Raw genomic sequence first — 24,571 nt, forward strand, 5'->3', positions numbered from 1 at the left:
AAATAAACATTCTTATAGATCTTTTTTTCCACTTTTTTGATCTGGTAAAATGTTTCCCTAAAAATGGAGTTTTCAGATTAAAGTGTTTCAATATTTTAGGTGATTACCAAATATTTAGATATTATCTACTTGCCTTCTATAATCTGTCAATTTATACTTCATCAAATAGTATGTAAGAATGATTTTTTCCTCACATGCTCACCAGTGATTGAAATTACCGATCTTTGCTAATGTGCTAGATTAAAAAAAAAAGACAAAAACAAAACCCCCCAAAACAAACAAACCAAAAAACCCCTCATTCTTGTCTAATTTGCACTCCTTTTGATTTTAATAAACTGAAACATCTTTTTATATATTTCTAGGCTTTGAAATAGTCTTTATATTCTCTACCTGTGGGAACAGAACACCACAATGACCGCAGGTGCATATATTCGCTCAGGCTCCAAGATCTTTGAGAAAACTCAAGATACTGAAGTTAAAAATTAATTACCTGAAAGGACTTGAGTGAATTACCTTGGGAAAGGTGTTCTGTTCTTTAGTGGGCAGATAGGGATGTTTTGCTTAAAGGAAGCCAGCTGTATATAGCACAGTGCATTCACTCTCTTCTTTGTCTTTCCTTCTATCATAAAGATTCTTATCAAAACATATGTATCTGCAAGACTGCTCTCGTAAGCAAGATATGTATGATAGCTGAATCAGATGTACATTGTTGACATGTTTTGCTAAGTTTCGGTTGTTAACCATTGCTAATCTGTTTTTCCTGAAAACGTACAGAAGAAGACGCTCAATAAACCTCAGTACCTTGGGTTGTTGGCTCGGGGGTCCCCAGTGCCTCGCTATACTGTCCTCTCTTTCTCTCAGTTCCTTCGCCGCCCCAGGTCTATGGCCCAATCAGGTCGACATCTATCCATTTGTCTTTAGCTTGTCTTTTATTTACTGCTTTGTAGAAGCATTTTGGGGGGACAAATATTTTAGCAATTAATAGTTTACCTTTAAAAATTGTTAAATGCTTTTAATTTTGTGTTAACAATCTATTCATAGTTCCTTCATAGCTCTGGCTCTTGTGTCTTGCTTAAAAGAACACTTCCCCACCACAAAGATTATATATATGCTCTCCAAGTTTTTCTAATTTTATGTTTTTATTTTTTACATTTAATTGTAAATTATATCTAATACTGAATATGATTTGAAATATAACTATTGCACGGTATTTGCCAAGGGGTCAGCCAATTGACCCAACATAATTTGTTTAAGCATTTACTCTTTCCCTGCTGTTTTGAAGTCTACACTTTTATATACTAAGATTCCATAGTCTCTCTCTCTGATTCTGTGTTGTTTATTCCAAAAATTGATACATCTGTTTAATGTCACAGTTCTTCATTGTTTTAAATCTTATAACTGATAAAGCAAATCCTACCAAGTTTACCATCCACCAAATGTGCTATGTTGTTCTTTGTATGCTTTTTACGCATTTTTTTCTCTGAATTAGCAAGGTTTTTTGTTTACTTTTTTATGGCTATCATGAACTGAAAGTTTTTCTTACTAGTGTCTTTTCTATTTGTTTATTGCTGTTATAAAGAAAGAGGCTTTGGTTTTGTCACTCTGTTGTATTTGGCTCCCTTAATCTCTCTAACTAGTTTTATGAATTTTCCCTTTATATACTCTGAATATAATTCATTTTAAAATAATAATCCATTTTATTTTTATTTTCCAATATTTACACTTTTTTTTTTCTATTTCAATAGTTAATATCTGCAGTACAAGCCAGAATAATAGAGGTGATAAGAAATCTTCTCTTGTCCTTAATTGTTTAGCATTTTTATTATCTTGTCTTGTTTTGTTTTGCCATTGATTTGAGGGGGCATATAATGCCGAGAATTTTTTTTTAATTCTTAGTTTACTTGGGAGTTTTATCTTTGTTTTTGCTTTATGCAGAAAAGTTCTTTTCACATAAAATGCCCTTTTTGGGAAATTCTGAAGATTTCATGCTCCTCCATTTTAGTTTATAGTAAATTGAAATCCACCAATACTTTTTTTAATGTTTATTTATTTATTTTGTGAGAGAGGGAAAGCACGTGTGCAAGGAGAGAGGCAGAGAGAGAAGGGGAGAGTGAGAGAATTCTACCGTGAGTGGGAGAGAATCTTGACCATTGTGAGAGCATGACCTGAGCAGAAATCAAAAGTCAGATACTTAACTGACTGAGCCACCCAGGCACCCCAAAATCCACTAGTAATTTAATGACGTCTTATTTCTGGAATAAATCTTACTTGCTTATATTATAATACTTGTTTAAACATACTGCTAGAACAGTTTTGTTAATTTTTACTCAGGAATTTTTATTTGTAATTATTTTTAAAAAAGGCTTTAACTTTCCATGTTTGCTCTATCTTTATTTGATTTTAGTACCACTGAAATTATAGTCTTGCAAAATATATTTGAAAGTTTTTGTATTTTTGGTAAGTTATCAAATAGTTTAAAAGATATAAATTAACTGAATGTTTAAAAGATTTGAGTAAAGCCCATTATAAATATATCAATCTTGTCAGCTTTATAGTTCTACATTTTCCTTTTTCTTATCAGTTTATTTAATTTTTTTAATGTTTATTTATTTTTGACAGAGAGAGAGAGAGAGAGAGAGAGAGAGAGAGTGCAAGTGGGCAAGGAGCAGAGAGGGAAACACAGAATCTGAAGCAGATTCCAGGCTCTGAGCTGTCAGTACAGAGCCCAGTGCAGGGCTTGAACTCACAAACCCTGAGATCATGACCTGAGCTGAAGCTGGACACTTAACCAACTGAGCCACCCAGGTGCCCCATGTTATCATTTTATTTAAATTAGCTGCCTTCCCCCAAACCGGAATTATAATTTTATTTTCAAAGCAAATTATCCACCGTTTCATCTAGATTTCAAAACATGGAAAAAAATTACAGTATATTCTGCCATGATCTGATAAATTTTTTCCAATTCTGTGATTACATCTTTTTCATTCACTAGTAAGGATGGAAAAATTTATATATTGCTTTTTTCACATTTTTCAAGGTACCAGTGATTTCCTATTTTATTGTGGTTTTCCTCCAAAGAACTAGCTCTTTGTTAAGACATAACTTAATGTTTCCTACTTTTTGATTTCTGCTTTCATTTTAATTATTTCCTCATATTTCATTCATATTTTTCTCTCTTCTTTACTTAAATGAATAGCATTATCTATATCCAATGTTTATTTTTTTCAAATATTGGCATTTAAAAATGATGAATATCTTTTTAATATAGCTAGAAATAAAATCTTGTTAATATATAGTCTATCATTTTAATTTTAATTTTCTAATTGGTACAAGTGGTTTTGAAGACTTTTTCCCCTAAGTGTTTATATAATTTTCTTTTTTAACTTCTTCATTGTTGATTGTTAATATTATGGCTTTATCAATAGGTAGTGGTACCATAAGATTTCTAATTTTTGAAATTTATGGCGAATTATATGATCAATTTTTCAATATGTCCCATGACTATATGAGAAAATGGTGTATATTCTCCATGTGGGGCGCTAACGTACACACGTATAAAATAAATTTTGTTAGATAATTTTGTAAATTGATTTTGTTAATCATTTTATCTTTTTGTCTAAAGATAAGCGTGTATAAATCTCCCACTATAATTGTTGCTAAATCTGTGCCATGTAAGTTGTTCTATTCCATAACATTATTCTATACAAACATTCCTGTTCTGTCGTTCATCGAAACAAATTATATGTTGTCCTGTTAAATCATTTCGCTTTAAATTTTACTTAACTTTATCTTGTCACTTGTGTTCTTTTTCCCTGGAGTTTTGCCCATGTGCCTTTGTTCTTAATTTTCAATATTATATTTCAAAGCTATATAATTTTACAAGTTGTGTAAGTAATTCTATTGGATCTATGTCTTCTCTTCATTTTATAATTAGGTTATTGAAATATTTTGTTATTCTAGCACATGCTGCTATGAACATTCTTAATCATGTTCCCTGGTGCAAACCTGCACAAGCTTTCCCAGAGTATACACCCAAGAATAGAATTGCAAACCCACAAAGTTCAAAAATGTTCAACTTCATAAGACGCTGCTATTTTTTTTTTTAATACAAAGCTGTTGTACCAGCTTATGACAAAGCTAGTAATTGTAACTGGTGAGTTCTTATTTTCCTCCTAGGAAACTTTTCTATCAGACTTTGATTTTTATCAATATGGTAATTATAAAATGGTCTCCCAAACTGATCTTAATTTGCATTTCCCTAATCAGTGATGTGATTAAGCACTTTTTGATAGGTTTGTTGACTATAATTTCTTATTCTGTGAAACAGTTGTGACATTTGCCCAGCTTGTAATTCATTGTTTACCTTTTTCTCGTCGATTGGTTTAAAACGTTTTTTTAATATTTATTTTTTTGAGAGAAAGACAAAGTGCGAGTGGGGGAGGGGCAGAGAGAGAGGGAGACACAGAACCCAGAATCTGAAGCTGGCTCCAGGCTCTGAGCTGTCAGCACAGAGCATGACTTGGGGCTTGAACTGATGAACCATGAGATCATGACCTGAGTTGAAATTGGACACTTAACCAATTGAGCCACCCAGGCGCCCCTTATTGATTTGTTTTATATATATTCCGGACACTAATCTATTATAGGTTATATGTGTTGCTTCTCTCATATTTTGTTGCTTTTGCCACTTTACGGTGTATTTTAACAGCATTCTTAAGTTTAATGCAGTCCAATTCATCAATTTTTATTTTAAATATATTTTTTTCCCATTTAGGAAATCTTTCTCTTTTCTAAGACCAGAAGTATATTCTTTATTTTTTTAAATTTTTTTTTTTCAACATTTTTTATTTATTTTTGGGACAGAGAGAGACAGAGCATGAACGGGGGAGGGCAGAGAGAGAGGGAGACACAGAATCAGAAACAGGCTCCAGGCTATGAGCCATCAGCCCAGAGCCCGACGCGGGGCTCGAACTCACGGACCGCGAGATCGTGACCTGGCTGAAGTCGGATGCTTAAAACCGACTGCGCCACCCAGGCGCCCCAGTATTCTTTATTTTTTTAGATGTTAAAGTTTTACTTTCATACTTAAATTCTAATAATCTGTTTAAAATTTTTTAAATATTTATTTATTTCTGAGAGAGAGAGAGAGAGACAGAGCATGAGCAGGGGAGGGGCAGAGAGAGAGGGAGACACAGAATCCGAAGCAGGCTCCAGCTCTGAGCTGTCTGCACAGAGCCCTATGTGGGGCTCGAACTCAGGAAATGCGAAGTCAGTCACCCAACCAACTGAGCCACGCAGGTGCCCCAAAGTCTATTACATTTGTAAATTATTTTTGTGTGTGGTGTGAGGTGGAAGTCCATTTTCTCTTCTTTTCTTCCCATGTGGATAATTATTTGTTCCAACGTCATCTATTAAGCAATTTTTTCCTTTTTTTTTTTCACTGATCTTGGCTACCTTGTCTCATTTCCTCATGTTCTCGAATACCTTGATTATAAGTTAGTCATAACTTACAAAATAAACCTAACTTACCAAACATAAACTTAATAAACATAATTTACAAAAATAAAAATTATTTTTAGAAAAAATGGGATAGGTAGGGTCCTGTTATTTTACTCACCCAGTCATACTCAACCTCTTCCACTGATTATTGTCACAGGAAAGGTAGATACTAAGATAGCTAGCAAACTTAGCAAGGCCCTCCATCTGTCTCTATCCTGCCTCCAGCTACATTACTCGTGAGTCTATTAAGTACACTGAAGTTCAATTTTCATCAAATGTACAAATTACATTTACATTTCAACTTTATGTAATTTGGAGCTTAGTTTTATGCTCAAATGAATTCTCATGCCTTTGGGGGACATTTCTTATCCTTCTTTCTTTTTTTTTTTTTTTAATTTTTTTTTAACGTTTATTTATTTTTGAGACACAGAGAGACAGAGCATGAACGGGGGAGGAGCAGAGAGAGAGGGAGACACAGAATCGGAAGCAGGCTCCAGGCTCTGGGCCATCAGCCCAGAGCCTGACGCGGGGCTCAAACTCACGGACAGTGAGATCGTGACCTGAGCTGAAGTCGGAAGCTTAACCGACTGAGCCACCCAGGCGCCCCAGCTTCTTTCTTGAATTTAAAGAAATGTTGTTTCTTCTTTAAAATTTTTCTAACCTCAAGGGCTCCTGGGTGGCTCAGTTGGTTAAGCATCCAACTCTTGATTTTGATTCAGGTCATGATCTCATGGTTTGTGTGATCGAGTCCGTGCTCTGAGCACAGAGCCTCCTTGGGATTCTCTGTCTCCTCTCTTTCTCCCTGTCCTCCCTCAGAATAAATAAATAAATTTTAAAATAAAAGAAACTACTTAAAATTTTTCTAACCTTCGAAGGTAAAATTATTCTCTCTTTCCCATGAGCTACTATTGTACATTGTGTTTCTGTTTTGGGTTTTATCACCCCTCCATCTTTTTTTTTTACTCTGCCAAATATCTATAACATAAAATTTACTGTGTTAAGCATTTTTAAGTGTGCAGTTCTGTGGCATTAAGTACATTCATCTTGTTGTGCAGCCATTATCACCATCCATCCCCAAAGCTTTTTTTCATCTGGCAAAACTGAAACTCTCCACCACAAAACAATAACTCCCCATTCTTTTCTCCTCCCAGTCCCTGCCCACCACCATTCTCTTTTCTGTCTCTATGAATTTGACTTCTGGAAATATCTCATATGAGTGAAATCATACAGTCCTTGTCCTTTTTGACTGCCTTATTTCAGTTAGCATAATGTCATCAAGCTTCATTCATGTTGTAGCATATGTCAGAATTTCCTTCTTTTTTAAGGCCAAGTACTAATCTATTGTGTCTATACCACCACATTTTGTTTATTCATTCATGCACTGAGGGACACATGAATTGCTTTCACTTTTAAGCGACCTTGAATAATGCTGGTATAAACATGAGTGTATAAATACCTGTTCGAGTCTGTTTTCAATTATTTGGGACATATACTCGTAAGTAGAATTACTAGATCATATAGTAATTCTATTTTTTTTTTTTTGAGGAATCACCATACTATTCACACTTTACCATAGCAAACGCACCATTTTACATTTCCACTAGTAGTGCACAGGAATTCCAATTCTTCCACATCCTCATCACTCGTAATTTTCTGCCTTTTTCTTTTCAATAATAGCCATCCTAATAGGTATGAAGTGGAATCTCATTGTGGTTTTTTATTTGTATTTCCCTCCTTTTTTCATGTGTCTATTGACCTTTTGTGTATCTTTTTAAGAGAAATATCTACTTAAGTCCTTTGCCAATTTTTAAATTGTGCTTTGGTTTTGGTTTTGGCTTTGGGTTTTTAGTTGTACGAGTTTTTTGTGTGCTCAGGATAATAGCCACTTATCAGGTATACGATTTGCAATATTTCTCCCATTCCACAAATTGTCTTTTAGCATTGTTGTATGTGTCCCTTACTCACAGAAGTTTTTAATTTTGATGTAGTCTATTCTACCTTTTATTTTTATTTTTCTTCCTTGTGCTTTTTGGTGTCATATTCAAGAAATCACTGCCAAATACCTTGTCTTTTATGTTTTCTTCCAAGAGTTTTATAATTTTAGTCCTTATGCTTAGATCATATCTGTTTTGAGTTAATTTTTATATAAGTTGTTATCAGGGTAGTGCTGACCTTATAAAATGAGTTTGGAAGTACTTTTTGGAAAAGTTTGAAGAGGAATTGCATTAATTCTTCTTTAAATGTCTGGCAGAAGTCACCAGCAAAGCTATCTAGATTGAGTTTTTCTTTCTTGGACTCAATGTATTTAATTACTTGCTTTACTCTTTTCCTCATGAAATTGTGAACTTTTAACAAACACAAATAGCATATTATTGTTCTCCTGAACTCCTCCAGCACTTACCAGAACTCTGAAATGTAAAATAGCCTGAGTGTTTGTTGTATGAATGAGTGATGAGCTATCCTTATAACATTAAACAGTAGAAAGCTATAACAAAGCTGACAACGAAAGCACTCTTTTTCATAGAAAGAACAAGAAGTATCGTATCCTTGTCAAACTTTAGACTTAGAATCTCTTATGGTTTACTCCCCTCCCTTCTCTGTAACTATTTTTTCCTCTTCCTTTCCCCCATGGTCTTCTGTTAAGTTTCTCAAGATCCACATATGAGTGAAAACATATGGTATCTGGCTTTCTCTATCTGACTTATTTCACTTAGCATAATACCTTCCAGTTCCATTCATGTTGCTGCAAATGGCAGAATTTCATTCTTTCTCATTGCCAAATAGTATTCCATTGTATACGTAAACTACATCTTCTTTATCCACTCATCAGTTGATGGACATTTAGGCTTTTTCCAAACTGAGGGTTAATGGGGGCGGGGACGGGGGAGAGGGGAAATTGGGTGATGGGCATTGAGGAAGGCACTTGTTGGGATGAGCACTGGATGTTGTATGTAAGCGATGAATCATGGGAATCTATGCCCAAAACTAAGAGCACACTGTATGTTATGTGCCCTGTATGTTAGCCAACTTGACAATAAATTATGTTAAAAAAATAATAATAAAGTAAAATGTTTTAAACTTTCATAGGAAAAAATTAGACTAATAAGCCCACACACCTTCAGTTTTCCAAAATGGGATAAAGATGTTAGGCGGTAACTCATGCATTTTTTATAAGCTGAATAGTTTCTCATGCAATCCTTTCAGGATCTCAGAAGTGCTGTGCTTAAAATCAGGTTTTTTTTTGAGAAAGAATTGAGTGAAGAGGATGTGGGTGCTGTTGTGGAACAGGCTACATTTCAGAGCATGAAATCTGACCCACGAGTCAATTATGATTATATTTTAAAAGATGTAATCAAGACAAAAGGAAATGAGGGAATTTTCCTGCACAAAGGTAATGTTCAGTGATTTATAGAAGAAAAAGTGTTGAAACTTCTCTCAAGCCTTTGCCCCTATGTTAAATAAGGAGTGCTTCCAACAAGTCTCTCCTAGTACTGTCATTGGGGCCCTAAAGAGAATCAAAGATCCCAACCAAAATGGCTGTAGAAGTGTCCCAGGAAATAAAGCAGTTCTTTACTACAGAGCCTGACACTTGAACCTAATAAATATAAGGTTCCTTCATTCTAGTCCATGTAACCCTACTCTTAAAATTTGTTAGCAAGTCTTACCTGAAGGCAATGGATATACGTGACCAGGAGAGCTCCATTCTTGTTTTCCTTTATTTCTCCTAGAACATCCTAAAGTAAACTTAATTTGAATTTTGTTGTGGGGTATGGGGTTTGGATTACTGTTATTTCCTCATATGTCAGATTTCTTCATTGTAAACAGTATATTGATCCACCATTAACCCAATCTGCTATGAATTCAATTATTCAACATGTAATACATTTTTATTATATTCCTGTAACATGTCAAGAGTTGTAAAGAATGAATATATTTTCCTCTTGCTACTCAATTCAAAAATATTTTAATGTGCATCATTATAAAACATAATTTGTATTTCCCTATTTTATTCATGCTTTATTCTCTAATTTATTCCTAAGCAGTATTATTATGATGGACATAGGTTAATTCTTTTTTTTTTAATTTTGTTTTTCTTAATGTTTTTATTTATTTTTGAGACAGAGAGAGACAGAGCATGAGCAGGGAAGGGGCAGAGAGAGAGGGAGACACAGAATTGGAAGCAGGCTCCAGGCTCTGAGCCATCAGCACAGAGCCTGATGCGGGGCTCGAACTCACAGACTGTGAGATCATGACCTGAGCCAAAGTCAGACACTAACCAACTGAGCCACCCAGGAGTCCCAGTTAATTCTTAATTATGTAAAGATATTATTGAAATTTCTATAGAGTTTACTACTTTTAAAATATTGTTTCTTCATTTGTACCATTTATTATCTGCTGCAATTTCTCATTGCTCAACTAGATCAGATATAAAGCAATTCTCATGTTCTTAGTTTGCTGTCTCTAATGCCAACAATAATGTTTACAAAAGAAAATATGAAAGCTGAAGATGTCAAATTATTAATCTTCATTTAAAAATTGGCTTCAGACCATTTCAGACTTTCATGAACCAAAACTGTATCAATGGCTTTTCTGAGAACCCTCTGTGGCTTTGACTTCATTATTTGAAAATCTTTGGATCTCATTTTTTTCAATTTTAAAAACGAAGAACCAGTAACCTTGCAAGGTTATATGAAGAATTATATCATGATGGATGTACTTCGCCAAGATGGCATCTGGCATTTAGTAAAATATATTTAAAAATTCTAATCTTTTTATGTATTTTAGTTTTGGTTTTCTAAAACTTAAAGAACAGTTATAATTTGATGGTAGTGGCTGGTGGGAGTTTAACAGTTAAGGAAGTAGACTATATAAAACTATAATTACATTCCCAAGTTTGTTTCTTAGCTCATCCTTGTATAAGGAAAAGTGAAGTGTCAACCCTCCCCACCACCCCCCCCCCCCCGCCTCCACCCCAGAGAACTAACAGATAGTTAAGTTGCCTTGGAGAAGGAATTAAAGTGGGTTGCAGAAAATTTTGATCCTGAGAGTGTTACTTCTTCACCTAAGTGCTGTTCATGTTCTTATCCCACTAGGAACCATTGGAGACTGGAAATACCACTTGACCGTGGAACAAAATGAAAAATCTTACAGAATATTCCAAAACAAAATGAAGAATTTTCCCTTGAAGTGCATCTGGGAGATAACTGAGGAGTAGAATCAGTGCAAAATAATCATATAAAAATCTACTAACTAGAAGGATATTTTAAGACACATTAATCTGTGCTTCTCATGCGAATGTTAGTTATAAAACTTTGTAGCTAAAAAAATATGAGTAAATTGTGCTGAGATTGGTTACTGTGATTTTGATGAACACTTTGAAATTTCAGAAATTAAAATGATTTGGGAAAAAAGGAAAAAACAGAATGCATGCAACATGGATTGCAAGTGTCTTGAGAGAGTTTCCTGTAGTGTGTATTTTTTCTTTATCTACAGTTAACATTTAGGGTCAACAAACTCACATATAAACACTTGCATCATTTTAATAATTTATTAGATCACAAAATTTGCACTAAGGATCTAAGAATCAAAAGTGGATTAATCATCAAATGGTTCAATCATTTAACTATTTGGATAAAACAATAATTGTATTCATAACATCTCACTCACTAAACTAAATATGTAAGATAAAATCATTTTACTAAAAAAATATAGGTGAACCTGTTTATAATTCTTAAATGGAGAAAAACTTTTGAAGCATAAAAGCAGTGGAAGAAATTTAAATAAAAATTCAGTAAATTTACATTCATAAACATTTCAAGGCACCACCACAACAATCAACAAAGGGAAACAACCCACTGTCTATGTACAATAAAATACATAAGTAAATTGTGGCACTTCATATAAAGAAATACTATACTTCAATAAGGATACGTGAATTAAACTACATGAAAAATATATATGACTCTCAGAAATATAATAATATTCAGTGGAAAAACACTCATTGAATGATTGATTATGTAAGATTTTAAAACAGGTAAAATTAATCTATGGTTTTAAAGAGTGGTTTTCTATGTGGGATGATATATTAGCTGGACAGGTAAATAAGAGAATACTTTGGATGTTGGGAATATCCTGTGTCCTGGTCTTAGCGCTGGTTCCCTAGATGTGGTCATTGGGTAAATATTCACTGGGCTGTGAATGTATAATTTATAAACGTTTCCGTGTTTCTGTCATATTTTAGTGAGATTTGTGAACCAATTCACATATATTAGAAAGTTCTGTTAGATACAATCAAAAAAAGCTTGCAATTGATTGAAAACAGAAAACATTAATTCATGATTAGCAAAAGTTTAAAAATCAGCAAATGCTCAATGTTACAGTAGAGTGGAATAGACATTCTCATATATTTTCATGGAAACACAAATGAGTTCAAATCTTCTCTATAGTAATTTTGAAACAGAATTGAAAGTATTAAAACTAGTCAAACCAGATGATCCTCTTATTTCATTTCTAGGAAACGTCTGAACTCCTATTCAATTAACTCAATTTTCTATACTTTACATTTTACCTTCACTACATTTTTTTTCTTTTTTCAACCAACATATTTTTCCATGTTCATGCAATTGACTTTTTTTCCTGGATAGAACGTCTATTTACATCTCTGTGGTGAACATATAACTGAGGTTTTCTCTCATTTTTGAAACTCTTTCTCTTGGCATTTTGGTCAAGCACTTTGTTGCAAATAAGAATAATCTACGTCTAACAAGTTTATGGAAAATAGGGTAATTCATTACAACGATTCATAGAATACAGAAAAAGAGTTTTCTTGAATTTCATGAAGAAACTTCCAAGAAGTATGAAGCAGCCAAGGATTCATATATCTTTCCAACTTTTTTTAAAATTCTTTCTGCCTTAGAGTTTCATGGTCTCTCATCTCTGCATTCTTCATTTAAAGGACACATTTTTCTCTTCTTCCATCTCTGCAGATTGGTTTTGCTTCAGCGTGATAGCAGTCATACACTGTGTTCAAATGACCTCAGTTCAAACAACAAAGATATGTTAGTGTTGTTGACTTCAAACTAAAAATTCAGGAAGAAAAACTGAATGGTGTATGTCACTTAACTTCCCTTAGGAGTCAACCTGTGGTCAAGGCAAAATACTGACAGAGTACAAACATAGCACCTAGAATTCTGTAGCATCCTTCAGCAGATATGATAGAAAAAAATACACACACACACACACACACACACACACATGCACACACACACATTATGGCTTGAATTATGTGCCCCCCCCCCAAAAAAAAGATATGTTGAAGTCCTAATCTCCATTACCTCAAAATGTGGCATTATTTGGAAATAGGGAAATTGTAGATGTAATTAGTTATATTCAGATACTGGAATAGGATGAGTCCTTAATCCAATAAAATTGGTAGCCTTATAAAAAGAGGAGAAACACAGGGTGTAGATGACCATGTGATAACAGAGGCAGGGTTTGGAATGGTGTATCAATAAGCTAAAGAATGCCAAAGATTATTGGCAAACAATAGAACCCAGGAGAAGCAAGGAAGTATTCTCTTCTATGGGTTTCAGAGGAAAATCTTGATTTTGTACTTAAGGCCTCCAGAACTGTGAGGCAATAAATTTCAGTTGTTTTAAGCCACCTGCATGTTGGTATTTTGTGACAGCAGCTCTAGGAATCTAGTATAACACTCTATAACTCAAATAAATCATTGCTACTTTATACCACAGCCATCAGGCAGGTTCTGAAACCAAACCAAAGAAGTCAGTAGGTTGGCATCGTGCTGATTACCTCTGACACATGTGATAAACACCCAAATACACGTCACCAATCACTATAATAATAACTGGAGATATAAGTCCATTCTCACCACTCCCACTCAAAATAGTGCTGAAAAGCCTACCAAGTATAATGAAGCAAGGAAAAGAAATAAACGGCATAGGAAATTCAGAAACAAAATCATACTCATTCGCAAATGGCATGATGGTTTATGTAGAAAATCATAAGATATTAACCAATCATAAGATATTAACCAAAAAAACCCCTACCAGAACTAATAAAGGAGTTTAGCCAAGTTGCAAAACGAAAGTTACCAACACAGAAAAATCAATCGTATTTTTACATGCTGATAATGAAAAATTGAAAACAAATTAAAAACATAATACCATATATAATTACTCCCAAAGAAGAAAATATTTAGGTGCACATCTAACAAAATGTGTACAGGGTCTACATGCTGATGACTCAAAAATTATAATGACAGAAACAAAAGAAAACCAAATTAAATGGGCGACACACCATTTTTATTGATAGTAAGACTCATCAATGATGTCCATTCTCGCCAAATTAAACTATAGGTTTCTCCCACCAAAAATCCAAATAGGATTCTTTGTAGCCATACAAAAGCAAAGTCTCCATTTCAAACTTACTATATAGCAACAGCTAATCAGGACAGCATGGTATTGGCAAAAGAATAGACACAAAGACAAGTGGAACAGAATAGAGATTCCATAGAGAGAGCTACGTAAGTACACAGCTGAATTTTGACAAAGGCACAAAAGCAATTCCATGGAAGAAGGATAGATTTTTCCAACAGATGGCATGGTAATAATTGGGCATTCGTGAACAAAAACAATGACACCTAAATCTAACAACCCACCCCTCCCTCCCAAAAAAAAACCCCAAAATGCATTGTGGATCTAAATATAAAACATAAACCTATAATACTTTTAGAAGAAAGCATAGGAAAAAATATTCATTACCTAAATGTATGCAAAGAATTTTTAGACATGACACCAAAGCCATGATCCATAAAAGAAAGATATGCTAAATTAAACTTAGCAAAATTAAAACACACACACACACACACACACACACACACACACACACACATGCTTTTGCACTACAAAAGACCTTGTTAAGAGATGAAAAGAGGGGCACTTGTGTGGCTCAGTTAGTTGAGTGTCTGACTCTTGATTTCAGCTCAGGTCACAATCTAACAGTTCATGGCTTCAAGCCCAGCATTGGGCTCCATGCCGACAGCACAGAGCTTGCTTGGGATTCTCTCTCTCCCTTTCTCTGCCCCTGTCTCTCTCACATGGGCTCTCTCTCTCTCTCAAAATAAATAAATATACATTTAAAAAGACAGAGAGATGAAAGAAAAGCCAAACTGGATGTATCCCAAATGTCCTTAAACAGGTGAATAAATTAAAAAAATAACATAATATATCCATACAATGGAATTCCACTCAGGAATAAAAAAGCATGAACAAAGCACAATAACTTGGATGGATTTCAAGGTCATTATATGAAGTGAAGAAAGCCAAATTCAAAAGATTACACACATTAGGATTCTATTTTTATGACTTTCTTAAAATGATGAAATTATAGTGATAAAGAAGAGATCAGTCTTATCCAGGTGTTAAAAGTTGGGAGGTGGGTGTGAATACTAAGAGGCAACACAAAAAAGTTACTTTGTGGCAATGGGACAGTTTTATATCTTGATTGTGCTGATGGTTAAATTAATCTACATATGATAAAGTTTCATAGAATTATAGTCACCTCACTCTCCTCAAAATGAGTATGTGTAAAAACTGGTAAAATTCAAATAATGTCTGCATTTGAGTTAATAGTATTATACTAATATCAACTTCCTCTTTTGATTATGTACTATGGTTAGGTAAGATATCATCATCATTGGGGAAACTTGTTGAAGGGAGCACCAGAATTCTTTGTATTTTTTTTTGCACCTTTTTGTGAGTATTAAACTATTTCCAAATAAAAATTATAAATATTATAGAATAGCCAACAAGAAGAACAAAGCTGGAGAATTCATCCTAGCTAGTTATCAAGATCTATTTTTAAGCTTTTTATTTTTATTTATTTTTATTTTGTTATTTTTTATCGTGAATACTTTTTTATTTTAACATACAGTGTTAGATTCAGGCGTACAATACAGTGATGCAATAATTCCAAAAACAAGGGGTGCCTAGGTGGCTCAGTCGATTAAGTGTCTGACTCTTGATTTCAGCTCAGGTCATGATCTCCCAGTTTCATGAGTTCGAGCCCCAAGTCAAGCTCTGCACTGACAGCATGGACCCTGCTTGGGATTCTCCTTCTCTCTCTGTCCCTCCCCCCTTGTGTGCCTCAGGGTTCATGAGTTTGAGCCTGGCATAGAGCTCCATGCTGACAGTGCAGAGCCTGCTTGGGATTCTGTCTCTCTCCCTCTCTCTGCCCCTCCTGCACACACACACACACACACACACACACACACACACTCTCTCTCTCTCTCTCTCTCTCTCTCTCTGTCTCTGTCTCTGTCTCAAAATAAATAAACTTTAAAAAATAACAATTTCAGAAGCAAAACAAAACAATTCTATACATACATGACTCAGTGCTTATCATAATCAGCACACTCTGTTTTTCTTTATGGGAATTTTTAAAATTAATTACCTTTTAAATTCCAGTATAATTAATGTATAGTGTTATATTAGTTGCAAGTGTACAATATAGTGTTTCAATAATTCTACACATTACTCAGTGCTCAAATAAGTGTACTCTTTAATTCTCTTCACCTATTTTCCCCCTTTCCCCACCAACCTCCCCTCTGGTAACCATCAGTTTGTTTCTTACAAGTAAGAGTCTGTTTTATCATTTGTCTCTTTTTTCCTTTGTTCACTTGCTTTGTTTCTTAAATAAACTTTTTATTTTAATTTTTTTCAGTCTGAGTGAATTTTTATTTCTATGTGGTTATATAGTCAAGTAACATTTATTTTCTGTTTATCATGTTTTTTAAAGCATAAGGGGTTATATAATGTTTGAGAATCTTTGGTTGAAAGAAAATAGAAGAGTATAAATATAGTAAAAACTCAGTAATGGTAGCCAAGCCTGAGGTAATAATTTTTCTTTAAGTCAGCCATATTCCTGTAGCTTTTGTTAAATAAAGCAGAATCATGCTAATAAGTTCAGATACTTATGTGAATAAACTGTTATATAGTAACTGACAGATATTATGACAGAGTGGTAATAAGAATAGAGAGGAATTATAAAAATATTAGGGAGATTATAATACTAATTTACATTATAGCTTTAAAAACCCTGGTAATTGTGCAAATATATCCTATTCTTGTGTTTAGGAATATGTGATAGGCATTTGATTCTTACTCAGTTCAAGCTCCCAATTACTTCATTGGGCTTTTTTGTTTGTTTCATCCTCATTATTTAACATTTAATTAATGTTAAAGAAAATTGTTTCTGGGGCGCCTGGGTGGCGCAGTCGGTTGGGCGTCCGACTTCAGCCAGGTCACGATCTCGAGGTCCGTGGGTTCGAGCCCCGCGTCGGGCTCTGGGCTGATGGCTCGGAGCCTGGAGCCTGTTTCCGATTCTGTGTCTCCCTCTCTCTCTGCCCCTCCACTGTTCATGCTCTGTCTCTCTCTGTCCCCAAAATAAATAAATGTTGAAAAAAAAAATTTTTTTTTAAAGAAAATTGTTTCTATGCTTAAAGTAGGGGATGTCTCATAGGATTTCTGGCTTTGTTTGGTTTTGTTTTTCTCTTCAGAGGGCCTGCTTTCTGTTGTTGTTAGGTGTAGGAATACCCCTTCCCCTGGAAAATACACATTCTGAATGTCAGAGGAAATTTAGTCCAGTAGCACAACTTACAAGTTAAAGAACATGAGCTTTAGTTACCATCGTTCAGACCAAGTTCAGTTGTTGATGATTACAATGTTGTTATAGATAGCCTGTTATCCACAGATGTCAATAAACTTTTTATTTAAAAATTGTTTAATGTTTATTTCATTTCTGAGAGAAAGAGAGACAGAGAATGAACGAAGGAGGGGCAGAGAGAGAGGGAGACACAGAATCTGAAGCAGCCTCCAGGCTCCAGGCTGAACTGTCAGCACAGAGCCCAACGCGGGGCTCAAACTCAAGAATTGTGAGATCACAACCTGAGCCAAAGTCAGACACTTAACCGACTGAGCCATCCAGGTGCCCCAGTAAACTTTTTGTTTTTAAATAAGACACCTACAGAAAATTTTCAAAGATAGTACAAAGATTTCCAATGTTTCTTCTTTTTCTCAGAGTAAGAAACCCATACCTATAATTCACTTGCTTATTTGTTCAACTCTAGTATACACATAAAATAGTTTAAGAATTATTATATCATACATCTATGAGAAAAAATTTACCAACTGGAGTACAATTTTTTTTGGCATTCTTTTTGTCTTTAGTCTTACAGTACTTAGACAAAATATTGGCTTCTAAAGTTATTTAGATCAGAGCCTTTTCCCCCATCCCACTCAGTGGTGTTATGTCTCACATCTATAATAGATTAATTTGTCAGGCTCAATCCCATCTCAGATTCCTTTGACATCATGGCCGATTTTTAAATTTGCATCCATTAAAAGTCACTCTTTGTTATGGAATGGATTCACAGTGCTACATCTCCTCCAACTCAGGACCTGCTATGGCCTAAAATAAATGACCATTGGTCTGGCTTATGTGTGTGGCTGACCCAGGTCTGACTGCAGGCTCCTTCTACACTGCGGTCCTTTGCATTCTCTGTTCTACAGCCACCTCGTCTCCTGTCAATTTCTACGGTACCACACTCCTTCTGACCAATACGCCTTTCACCCAGGTCTGTATTCTCTGCAAGAAATTTTCTCTGGTTTATTACAGTCACCCAGTTACAGTGTTATTGTTTCATTTACCTTTTTATATTACATTTAGTGCAGTCCATAGTTTTATATGTACTCGTGTTTTTTATTTAGCAACTCTCCTCCTTCCACATTCATGCCGAGACTAAACAGTCTATGAGAAAAGGAATTTTGACTATTGACTATTATACCACAGTGCCTGATACACAGTAGACATGAACCAAATATTTGATGAGTTAATGGTTGAAGGAGAAATAAAAGTAACTACTCAGACAAGGGAGAGAAATTATTCCGGGGAGAAAAAGTAGGAATTATAAAAGCTTACAAGATGAGGAGAGCTTGTTACTTTTGTGAATCACCAAAGAGTTCATTGTGGCCAGAGATCAGTATGCACACAGTAAAGGATAGATAACCAAGAGAAAAGGTAGATTTGAGGACAGGTCCCAGGAAAATCACCTAAGGACACTAGGATAAAAGGAAACAAACACTAGTGAATAAACTTCTAATAAAACCAGGACTGAATAAACACATAAGCCTGTCAGGTAGTACAACTAATTTTTTTAATGAGAAGAAAATACTAATATTGTCACTATTATTTTTTAAATTATAAATGGATTTCCAAATGAACAGCAAACTATGAAGACTATATGTGTATATGAGTGAAGAGTAGTGTTAAAATGTTTTAAATCCAAATAATTACAGATGTACAAAATCATTTATGGTCTTCATTATAATATTCCTAAATGGAAAGTATCTTAATAAATAATTTCTGAAAAATCTTGGACAAAGAAAAATCTGTTAACTCTTTCTGATCTCATTCTCTGCAGAACAATTTGTATTGTAGCCTGTAGTAGGTTCACTAATGTGTGTGTGTGTGTGTGTGTGTGTGTGTGTGTGATGTATGCTGAGTGAGGCAAAGGAGGATAACTACTGCCAACAGCTTAATTCTACTAATCTAACAGAATTATACATGAATAACCAAAACAAATCCAATTCAGATGATTCGGTAATACGGTCATTTAATTTAAGTTTTTCCACAGGTAAGAAATAACCAAAGTAGCTATTGTATGGTAATGGTAAGCTATTAAGGAGCTATTACAATAAAAGGGAAGCAAAAAAAAAAAAAAGGTTATAAGGAAACAAAGACAGATGCTGGTATTCAAGCAGGTGAATACCTGCTTATCTTCAAGCAAGATGCTGGTATTACCATCTTTGGAATGATGGTAAACATAAATGGCTGACAGATATGTTACTTGGTTTTCAAAGGAAAAAAGAGAACCATTGTGTCACATTCTACAGGGACAGAGGGAACTATAACTTGAGGGACTATGTTCATGAAATGATGCTATGGAAACAGTCTTTCTATTAGTCCTATATTTGTATGTTTTTACTATCTTGTTAAATAGAGACATAGGAGTTTAAAAATAGTTTGTAAGTTAAGAAATAGGAAATCTGTCACCTCCAAATAGCTAAGTCCCAAGTTTACACCATCAAGGGGAAATACATGCCTAAGATTTAATTCAAAGTTTAAAGGAAGCAAACGTGGGGCGCCTGGGTACCTCAGTCAGTGAAGCATCCAATCAGCTCAGGTCATGATCTCATGGTTCATGAATTCGAGCACCACGTCAGGCTCTGTGCTGACAGCTCAGAGCCTGGAACCTGCTTCCAATTCTGTGTCTCCTTCTCTGTGCCCCTCCCCCTATCGCACTTGGTCTCTCTCTCTCTCTCTCTCTCTCTCTCTCTCTCTCTCTCTCTCATATAAATAAACATTTAAAGAAAGAAAAAAAGAAGCAGATGCAGGGCAAAAAATCAAAGAACCAAAAAAGCACCTATATCGTTTTATATATTTGTGTAACTCTAATGCACAAATGTTGTAGGTGATTTTCTGCTGCCCTGAATGTAAAGTCCTTTATTAATATCCCAGATAAATTTAATAGGAAGATTTTTAATCTTTTCTTTTTAAAAAAATTTGTCAAATCTCTCATTCTGTGATAGTCATATGATTTTTCCAATCTCCAATTGTCCTTAGAAAGAGATAAGGCAAATGGACTTATCAGTGTATTATCATGTGAATTAGAGTAACACACACACATGCACACACACATTATTGACACAGGGTAAAGCATAGTTCTTTTAAAATATTTTAGTTGCCTCTAATGTACCTTTTATATATGCTAAGGGGAGGGGGGACACTATAGTAAACCATGATTTTGTTGCTTTTAGCTGCCAATAATTGTACGTTTTAGTGATGGGTACAGATGGGAGAAAAAAAGAGAAAAGCAAGTGAGTTTTGCTCAGATAAAGTATACTCTGTTGAGAGCCTTCAGGTATCTGAATAATTTTCCTATATCTGTCCCACTTTGAAATTAGGGAAGTGTGAGGTAGTTCCTGGGTTAAGTCTACAAAGGTCAGTTCTTCCTTCAATTATCCTAACTAACAATTGGCTAAATGGTCAAATAATCTCAGGGAAAGCCTGGACTCTAAGCTATTTTAAATGAGTACTGAGATTACTTCTGCTTATAGTTTTAAACTTAAAAATTGATTACTTACTTACATATAAATAAAATAAACTAACTGCATTATTTAAGCAAACAGTAACATGATGTGGACCGTTCCAGTTGATAAATATAATAAAGTAATATATTAATGTTGAACCACTGAAATACATTTCTGCAATGAATTATCAGCTCCTCTGTACTCTGGAAGGCCAGTATTGTGCTACATTTTATGCCTTGTGTTAGTATCTTTTCCTCTTGTTTCCCAGGAGCACGATCACAACCTCAGGTACAGGTCTCCGTTGCGCCAATAAAATCCCACTCAAGTCGGGTAGTATCCCTGAGATTGGCCATTTGGAAGAAGACTGCATTCTTCTGCCTCAGCTTAAGGCTCTTTTCTCGAACAGATCTCTCACAACTGCTCTTCTCTTTTATAATGCATAGGCCTGGTCTCTACAACCCATAACTGACATGTTTGAGACATGTTTCTGTCATCTAGTTCATACGAAATTTGATCATAGATATATAACACAAGCTGGAATGAAGTCAAATCTCAACTCCATTATAAATGACTTGCCTCTAGTAAGGTGATTGTCTACATATAATCCATTCTTTGATATTAACTAGCTGTGTGACCTGGGGGTCAAAAATGCAAATCAAACTTTGTATTTCTGAGATACATTAGAGAGAAGAGATTGTACATTATAAAATGCCATGTAAATAATTAGGTAAGATTATAATTTAAATAGTTACAGGAAGAATTACCTTAACTACTGTATATTCTATTTGTAGTAAATTTAACCAACAAACACTGGGTGTACAAAAAGAAAAATGTTTAATGCTAAGCTCTCTATGGTTGAGAGGATTTTGAAGATATATCATTGTTTCCATAGGGAAGTTTTATATTCTAGTTTGGTTAATGAGGTAATCCCAAATATAAAAGAATCCACTTAAACAAATAAAACTCACTGGTAGAATTTAAAATGCACGTTCCAAGGAGTGGGGTTAAATTGAATTAAATAGGATAATGGATGTAGTAGGTGATAAATTTTAAGATGAATTATAAACTAGTAAGAAGGCATAGGTTAGTAAAAGGTAGGCATAGAACACAGAAGTGGGAGAAATACTACAATTGTTTGATTAAAAAAAAAAAAAGGTTTAAGCAGAGGCTGCAGCTCGGGTACAAATTCCAGAAGCTGAGAGAGAGTTTAGAGGTCTCCAATTCAACCCCTCACGAAGAAGGAACCCCGTCTGCAACAGCCTATCAGAAGACCACACCACTTCTAAATAAATCCTACCATTCCAGAGGTCATACCGCTCCCACAAGGCAGCCAATTCAATGATCAGGCAACATGAGATGCAGGAAAGCTGTCATCTACAAAATCAGCCAAAACTCAGGAGTGAGATGTCTTAAAGTCTTTGGACACGCCTTGCCCTTGATGATGTCAGGACTTGAGTTCTGTGGAGTGTGGAGGAAGGCAGTCTGCATCCTTCATTCAGTAAGTACTCACAATAATCTGCATTGCATGTCACAATTCCCCTTTTACAGAAGGAACTAGGTCCTTGGAGATGCACTATGACTAAGCTTACACAGTTAATAAGAGGCAGAGCCAGGATTTCAGCCGGGTTTGATTCCAACTTTCACATCTCTCCTCTCCCCTGATTGGCCCTCGGAGGCTGATCAGATTAACCAAGTATGCTGCATGTTAGACCAACGCAAGAGAGGCAAACGCGGGATGTGCTTACGAACATTTAGAGAAAATGGAAATTCTATGAAAGTGACTGAATGAAATCTAGTGAATGTAAGCTAATCCGCTCAATCTAAACAGTTGCAATGTCAAAGGAATCTGGGAGTTTACTAGCACTGCCCTAAGAAAATCACAGAGCCCATAAAACATCAGACTATCAACGTAATCGCAACTTTGCATGATGAAAGAGGAATTCGATCACAAACGCAGCGGTCTTGCAGAAACAGGAGTTAGGTGAATGAGAGATGCTGAGGCGAGCCTCCACGTGTGGCAGCAGGACAGCTCTGCACGCCCCCTGCGGTTATGCTTCCCACTCGCACCAACGTGGCTGCTGGGATCCCCAGCAGCAAAGTGAAATACTCAAAGCTCCCCAGCACTGACACTGGGCACATTAACCGTCAGAAGGAAACTTCGCCTACTGAAGCTAGCTTTAAATCGAAAAGATGTCCAGTGAGATCTCACTTAGTAAAGTTTAAGAAAAACTCTACGAGGATTCCTTATAAGGCCATTGCCTGTGCCACCGCGCAGTTTTTGATTGGCGCCTTTCTCGTTGTCACGGGTTGCCTCCTGCTGGCAGGCTACATCAGCAAAGTGGGCGCCAACCGGGCTGTTGCCGTTCTGATTGTTGGCATCCTGGTGTTTCTGCCTGGGTTTTACCACTTGCTCATCGCTTACAGAGCGCACCGAGGCTGCCAGGGCTGCTCCTACAGTGACCTTCCAGACTGTGATGACTAGCGCCCCCTACAGCCAGGAGAAGAGTCACAGATGGGGCTGAGCGGAGCTTTAAGGCGTTTGGCAGAGGCTGTGGACCTCTATGCCTAAGGATTAAGGAATTCTGAAGCTTTGTAGATACTTAGCAAAACTATGGCCAGATTGTATCAATTCGTCCCCAAAATGTTTACAATTAGCCAAATAGGAAGCTGGGAAATGCTCCATTTTTATGTTCCTGGCCCTGGCTAAAACTCCCGACAAAATTTTCCACATGTATAGTGGAAGAATAGCAATGGTAATTGTATGGGGAAGTGAAAAGTTATTTTGTAGGGCAAAATGTTGACACCACCCTATTTAGAGCCGAACATTTCTTTTAAACAGTCCTCATTGGTAATTTTATCTTGTGGCAAATGGAAAAATGCAGTATGTCTGATTTCATATTACTAAGTAATTTACTTGGAAAATTTCTGAGTATTTTATCCCCCATGCTTATCTCCACCTCTGTAACCTATGGATACCTTGGTAAAACCAAGTATCAACTTAGGAAAAATAAAGAGCAATACAGTTGTGTTGTGTGCAACTTTAGAGTCAGAAGTGGTTTTAAACCCCAGATGCCAACGTTTTTAACTGTATGACCTTGGACAAATTATCTTAATACTCAGAGTTTGGGACCATAATTCCTACTGCTCTGGGTGTCCGTATGGGTCAAATATAGTATTTATATCAACATGGCACATAAGTGTTCCCCAAAGTGTTAATTCCTCACTGTCAAATAGGGTTTTATAGAAGACGGCACATGAAATTAACTAAAGCCATAGGTGAAGTGCTTCCATCCCCTTCAGGCTAACCTAGGAAAGTTGGCCACCCAAGAGAATGAGACTGCTAATCTGTAATCTTGGTTTAAATCAGGGCACTGGGTTGCTTTCTATATGAGCCTTTTCCTCTTGAGTCCTATGTAGGAATAGGGCAGATCAAGGATTTGTGTCACCTAAGGCTTATGCAATTTGAAGGGCTCTCTTAAGAAAAGAGAATTCAAAAATATGAATTAGAAATTAAGTGCAGGGCATAACAAAGGGCCTATATTAAGTATCATCAACTTCATGGTAAACCTGGCACTCATAGAGAAGGTAAATAAAGGATCTATAGAAAAGGACTGAACGTGGGGATATGTCTGCAGCTAAGGCAACGGTCCCAGATTAAAGACAATTGAGTTAGCAGTAGTAGTTTTTAGAATAAAGGATATCATCCTATAAAAAGAAATACTTTCTGAAGTGTTGTAGATAAAGAACACAGGCATACGTTGGCGATACCAGGGGTTCATTCTGTCCCAGACCACCTCAATGAAGCAAATACTGCAATAAAGTGAGTCAAATGAATTTTTGGGGTTCCCAGTGCACATAACAGTTATGTTTAAACTATACTGTAGGCCATTAAGTGTGCAAAG

General features: G+C 35.5%; 1 protein-coding gene across 1 annotated transcript; it reads left to right on the forward strand.

Annotated features, from left to right (window-relative positions):
• Positions 1-22,670: 22,670 nt before the first annotated feature.
• Positions 22,671-24,276, forward strand: LOC131513496 (transmembrane protein 230-like). Its single transcript, XM_058732621.1, has one exon. The coding sequence runs from the start codon at positions 22,720-22,722 to the stop codon at positions 23,149-23,151; it is 432 nt and encodes a 143-aa protein (XP_058588604.1). The 5' UTR covers positions 22,671-22,719; the 3' UTR covers positions 23,152-24,276.
• The last annotated feature ends 295 nt before the right edge of the window (positions 24,277-24,571 follow it).

This window comes from Neofelis nebulosa, chromosome 6 (genome assembly GCF_028018385.1).
Source record: "Neofelis nebulosa isolate mNeoNeb1 chromosome 6, mNeoNeb1.pri, whole genome shotgun sequence".
Classification (NCBI taxonomy): domain Eukaryota; kingdom Metazoa; phylum Chordata; class Mammalia; order Carnivora; family Felidae; genus Neofelis; species Neofelis nebulosa.